The sequence below is a fragment of the Palaemon carinicauda genome, chromosome 43 (genome assembly GCF_036898095.1).
Source record: "Palaemon carinicauda isolate YSFRI2023 chromosome 43, ASM3689809v2, whole genome shotgun sequence".
Taxonomy (NCBI): Eukaryota; Metazoa; Arthropoda; class Malacostraca; order Decapoda; family Palaemonidae; genus Palaemon; species Palaemon carinicauda.
Window position 1 is genome coordinate 14,063,121 of NC_090767.1, and position 6,460 is coordinate 14,069,580.

The 6,460-nt window shown below is 36.9% G+C and overlaps 1 protein-coding gene across 1 annotated transcript; it reads left to right on the forward strand.

Annotated features, from left to right (window-relative positions):
• Positions 1-413: 413 nt before the first annotated feature.
• LOC137633724 (uncharacterized) lies at positions 414-1,259 on the forward strand. Its single transcript, XM_068365971.1, has one exon. It carries the CDS (start codon positions 414-416, stop codon positions 1,257-1,259), a length of 846 nt encoding a protein of 281 aa, XP_068222072.1.
• Positions 1,260-6,460: the final 5,201 nt, after the last annotated feature.

Here is a 6,460-nt window from a genome sequence, read left to right on the forward strand (position 1 = left end):
TTCAAAGGGGTAGAGGAAGCCATTGTTCCATGTCCTAGATCAGACAGGACAGGCTTGAAAGCCTGAGTTACGGCTCTGATAGGGGCACTGAACCAGGGCTGTTGGCTAACAAATGCATTGTCAGACATACCCCCTGAAGGGAAAGGGATTGAAGGATCCCTGGGAGGAGTCACTGGAATAGGTGGGTTCACCTTTGGTAGCTTTGGGATCCTGAACCCCTCTGCAAGTTTCCCTTCTCACACAATGTGCGGTGGTATGCGCTTGCGGGGAGGGGAATGAGGCGATGGCAACCTTGCCGAACGTCATTCCTTGTGATGCGCAGGCTCGCGTGCAGGAGAATATTGTATTCCTCTTGATAATGATGTCAATTTGAGAAGCAGGAAAACACTGCGAACAAAGGAATCACTCATCAGATGACGAACGAGGGCATCATAGAATTATTATACAGTAGGAAGCTGCTGAAGAGACCTTCCATCAGGACGACATGGCTATCTCACCCAAAAATAGATTTTTCCTACGTCAAAATCCATTTGTTGAGTGATGAAGGGATTTGGCGGGAACAGTATGCCCATGATTTGGAGAGAATTGAGAATAACTGTGTTTTGTGTAAGCAATTTAAGAGAACTCCACCTAGACCAGTGGTTGGTTTGCCCAGGGCAAAAAAAATTAATCAGGTTGTTGCTATGGATTTGAAACATTGGCAGGAGGGAAAATGGATTCTTTATCTTATAGATATGTGGTCTCGATACACACAGTCGGCTTTCATAGATAGGAAGAAAACCACTAATGTGATTGATCAGATAATGAAACTTTGGGTGGGAACTTTTGGGGTTATGGAGGGGGTATTGCATGATAATGGTGGGGAATTCAGTTCAGATGAGATGGGGGATGTAACTTCAGTTTTAGATGTGAGGATTAACATAACAGCTGCTGAAAGTCCGTTTCAGAATGGGTTGTGTGAGCGAATACATGCACTCACTGACATGATATTTGTTGAATTAAAAGTTCAATATCCTCGAACTCTTATAGATGTGTTGTTGAAGTGGTCAAATATGGCAAGAAATTCCCTCCAGATGTGGAATGGCTTTAGCAGCCACTACTTGGTTTTTGGGGAAAACCCTAACCTTCCAAACATCATGACTGATAAGGTTCCTGCATTGGAGGGCAAGACCACCGGTGAGGTTTTTGCTAGGCATCTCAGTGGTCTACATTCATCTAGGCAGGCCTTCATACAGACAGAAGCCGAGGAGAGAGTGTGAAGGGCCCTGGCGAGTAAGGTAAGGGTGGCAGAGCAAGTTTTCCAGCCTGGTGATTGTGTTTTATAAACGGGAGGGTCATGATCCTTCGCTTGGGCCTGGGAATGTGATTTGTCAGGATGGTAGGTTGATCTTTGTAAGGCATGGGGGTGCAATTGTTAGAGTATCACCAAATAGACTTATTAAGCAGGGGTTGGAGTTCAGTGGGGAATTTAAACCTGATGGTGCTGGGAACATAAGTAATAAAGCTGCGGGGTTAGATGGTGATGGCGATGTGGAGTGAGACTTGACATCGTTTGCTCATCATTTGAGGGAAGCCGATACTACTGGTAATGGGGCTGAAAGCAGTGAGGTGCAGTCACAGGTGCCAGTTGGAGCAGAAAATGAAAGTGAGAATCGTTCAGTTCCTAAAATTAGACTTTGAATGCAGGAGAATGATTGTTGGAAAATATATGCTACAACTTTCTAAAGCCGAACAGAACACGTCGGAGTGTCAGGAAGCAAAACATTCGGAGTTGAAAAGACTATGTGACTCTGGCACTTATGAGGAGGTACCTTTTTTGGGGTCAGAAGTGTATTTCAACCAGGTGGGTTCTGACTAGGAAGGATTCTGGGATAAAAGCACGTTTGTTGGCGAGGGGTTTTGAGGAAGAAAGTACTTTTCAGAGTGATTCCCCAACAGTGGGTAAGAGTGACATCAGATTGCTTGTGACAGTGGTAGCTAGTTTGGAGTGGGAAATAAGAACTATGGATATTAAATCCGCTTTTCTTCAGGGAAGGGACCTTGAGCGGGATGTATACATTCATCCTCCTTGTGAGGTAAGAGTGGAGGGTGTGGTGTGGAAACTATAAAAGTGCCTTTATGGTTTGAGGGATGCTTCCAGACAATTTTCTTTGAGTGTTAGGGAGGAGATGCAAAGATTAGGATGTCAACCGTGTGTTATTGAGCCAAGTTTATTCTACAAATTGTCTGGGAAGGGAAAACTTGAGGGCATTTTGGTTACTCACATAGATGACTTTTTTGCATGCATCTACGAGTGTTTTTAGGGAGGAAGTTATGGAGCTATTGAGAGAGAGAGCTTTCTTGCCGGTAGGATGGAGGGCGGTAATTTTTCTTATGTCGGTTTTAGAATAGTGCAAAGTAAACAGGATATTTTGCTTGATCAAAGTAGTTATGTAGATAGTGTGGAGATGGAGCAATTAGATCAAGAAAGGCTTTCGCAAAGGGGTTCGGAACTTTCAGCACTTGAGAAGACAAGTTATCGGTCTATTGTAGGTTTAATCAATTGGATTGTGTTGGGTTTAAGACCTGATATGGCTTTCGATATGGTGAATCTTTTGACTAGAGTAAATCATGCAACCGTGGAGGATCTAGTTAAAGCTAGAAAGGTTTTGAGAAGGCTACAAGAGAGTGAGTCTTATATTCTGTTCCCACACATAGATGATCCTTGGTCTTTGTATGTTTTTACTGATGCATCATCAGCTAATTTACCTGATGGGATTAGTAGTTCTTTGGGGATTGTTAGTTTTATTACTGCTGGGAATAGATCAAGTCCTCTTACCCGGCATGCAAAGAAGATAAAGAGGGTAGTTAGATCAACCTTGGCAGCTGAGACTTTAGCGTTGTTGGAAGGAATGGAGGAGGCACTTTACCTTAGATCAATGTTGATGAAAATTGACACCAGTGCCGTAGTTCCTGTTGTCGGTTATGTGGATAATAAAAGTATGGTGGAGGCTATTTATTCTACCATACTGGTAAGTGGTAGAAGATTGAGAATTGATCTTGGGGCAATAAAGGAGATGTTAAAATATGACGTAAAACAAGTCGACTGGTTACCATGATCATCCCAACTTGCTAATTGCCTAACAAAGAGGGGGTTATCAGGTGAACAGTTGCTTACTGTATTTCGTACAGGTCGCTTTGGGAATGTTGAGATCTAAATGTTGTTGCTTGGTTGAGTGTTGTCTTGTTGGTGTGTTCACTCACATATTTCATGATTGGTGGATCTTTATTTTAGATGTCTTGTGTGGACAAGAAAGTCTAGATTTTAAACGTGGCTGATTTTCAGTCTTGAAATTTTATGGAATTGTAGCTAAAGGTTTTAGTTTTAGATATTGCTGGTTTTGAGTGTCTTTTTTTATATGACATTATATAATTTAATAGAAAATAAAAGAGAGAAGTGAGGCTGGAGAGCAGATGGTCTTTCTTTAGCGTGGATCAAAGTGTCACAGCAAGGGCTCTCCCAGGACAGGTTGACCAGCAACGTACTATGAGTATACCCTCAATCAGAAGGGTCATTACATAACATCTCCCTTCATTTAAAAGGTAATATTTGTAAACATAGTTAAACAAACATAGGCTAATGCCGGTTTATATGGAGTCTATAGCCAAACTATAAATCCTAGATCTTAAAATACTATCTACTTTCAGTGTATGGTGATATTTTTATTATTCTCGAGTAAATCTTACTCATTCTATATCACACAATTATATAAGTTATGGAATATAATATTCTTAGAGGCATTAACGTATGAAATTTGTCAAGATGACGTTATATATACATAAAAAAAAATATTCGTGGTCTTTGAATATATTATAGTTACCCTTAAACAAAGTTTTCTCTAAATAAAAACTTGTATCGTTTTCTTTTTCTTAAGGCCCCTGATCTAGAGGTAACTTGCTTATAAATCTCACTCGTATACTGTATATCAATTAAATATTAAATTAAATTCATATGAATATCTTCTGAACTCCTATTATAATTCAATTAATCTATTAGAAGAACATTTGAATATATCTTAAGCAAAATACTATAATTTTAGCTAATGAAAAGGCTATAGAACGCAGGCTATGGTGGAGGTCTCTGATTGGTTGAAAGCAATTCTTTAACAAGGGGGACAATTTTTGTGGAATTTGTCCCCAAAACTCGGAATTTTTAAAGGTTTTTGGGGACATTGAGTGTAGGAGCTCCCTTAAATCTGGTAAATGTAAATCATTATCTAAATACTCATGAATAATTATCCAGTCTTCATTGAGACTTATAATGAAAGTGAATGACTTAATTACGTTTTATTGTTTTCCTATGGTATGACGTTCATTACAATTAGAACTCTATTAATATATCTTTCAGAGCACAAACTGAAATCAGAGCACAAATTAATCATTAATAAAACAAAATATACTGTATGGTATTTCATAATTGGAATAATTAGAAATGAATACAGAATAGATTATAATTACAGAAGATACAGGAGTACACTGCACAGCATTTAATAGACTGCAAACTTAATTGTGTTGAAAATGCCCGGAGAAATGACTTCTGGTCTGGGGAACTTTTAGGGATTGTCTAGGGATGTTCCTGACTGTAAACTGTAGAAGAAGATTCATTTCTCAGACAAAGAGAGAGAGAGGAAGAAGGAACCAAGTCTTGTGACTCTCGTCTTTTAACTTGTCATCCTGCAAACAGTGAAGGATTTATTAGGTAAGAAGGGACAAATTTTGCGTTTTAATGATTTTATCATGTTCTCGCGGTATCTTTAATGACTCAAAATACTGGAGATTCGAATATCTTGTAGGTGCTGTAGGTTTCTATGTGTTAAACCATCGAATTTCTTTAAGGGTCTTTTATTGGTGAAGAAACTTTATAAGAGAACTTGTGGTGGTAATTCATTTGATTATTGAAAGGTTATTAAATGAGATTGTTTCTAGATGTGGCTTTAACTTTTCAATTAATGAGATGGTGTATAACTGTAGTCGTTGTGTGGTTATAGTTCCAGTTAAGGAATCTATAACCATCTATAATTTGAGTTGTTACTATAAGAATGAATTGAGACAATAATAATCCCTATAGCCGTAGGCCTAGATTTTAGAAACCAAATCAAATGTCAATTTTTATGGAATTTTTGTTCCGGTGGTTAAAATAGAGAGAGTCGTATCATTTTGATATCTGCTCAATGTTTTATTAAAAAAACAACAGAACATTTTAATCACATATTTTTATTCAATCTGATAAGAAGTTTGATTAGATATTTTTCACATTTTAAAAGGTGTGAATATGATGGTGTAAACTATAGTGAAAACTGTGATTTGTGCAAATTATTTGCATTGCAAAAGTGTAATTAAGAAACGAGAGTTTCAGGTGATGTGTGTTGGAAAGTTATTCGTTAGTTGACGAAAAAAATAATTCAGTGAACGACTCAACATTCTCATAGAATCGTTATTTTATTAATACACAGAATTAATTCTTTGTTATAATTTGGTATATACATGCTGTATAAATACCCATATATCATTCATTTGAATACAAATGCATACAATCCTTGACACGAATATATACAATCATTTTGCTTTTAAGAAACAACCATTGTCTCACTTTACATTAGTTTGACAACTAGCAGTATCAGCCAAAGCCCACCAATTAGGTTACTCCCAGACACACACACTCTCTCTCTCTCTCTCTCTCTCTCTCTCTCTCTCTCTCTCTCTCTCTCTCTCTCTCTCTCTCTCTCTCTCTCTCTCTCTCTCTCTCAAATCCATTGAAATATTAAATATTCGGAGGTGTATCCCAAGATATAAATTATTTGTAAGTTTAGACTAAGTCAGCCTCATATCATCTCAGCACATACAATTACACAATAGTGGTTGGTAGAAGTTGCTTGAGGGTACATTCGGGCACACTATTCTATCTCTTGTTTTGTTTAAGTGTTTTTATACTTTTATAGGAAGGTTTTATTTTATGTTGTTACTGTATTTTATTTTCCCCTGTTTCCTTTCATCACTGGGTTACTTTCCTTGTTGGAGCCCCTGGGCTTATAGCATATCCTGCTTTTTCAACTATGGTTGTAGCTTAGCACATAATAATAATAATAATAATAATAATAATAATAATAATAATAATAATAATAATAATAATAATAATAATAATAATAATAATAAAAGGCTTAGTTTTGATCTTAAGGGAGTCTATACCATAAATACATTGAAATTAAGTTTAAATTAAAACAGGAAATTACCGTCTTAAAAACACAAGTAGAAACACGGCTCTTTTTATTTATTTATTTTTATTTTATTTTTTTTTGTTGAAAAAAAAAGGTAAATTTTTAGTTTCAGCCAAATTTGGAAAAAATGCAATAAAAATATATTTATTGCATCAGAAATAGTGTGGTTTCAATGAATTTAACGTTTATTTTGACTGCAAACCAAC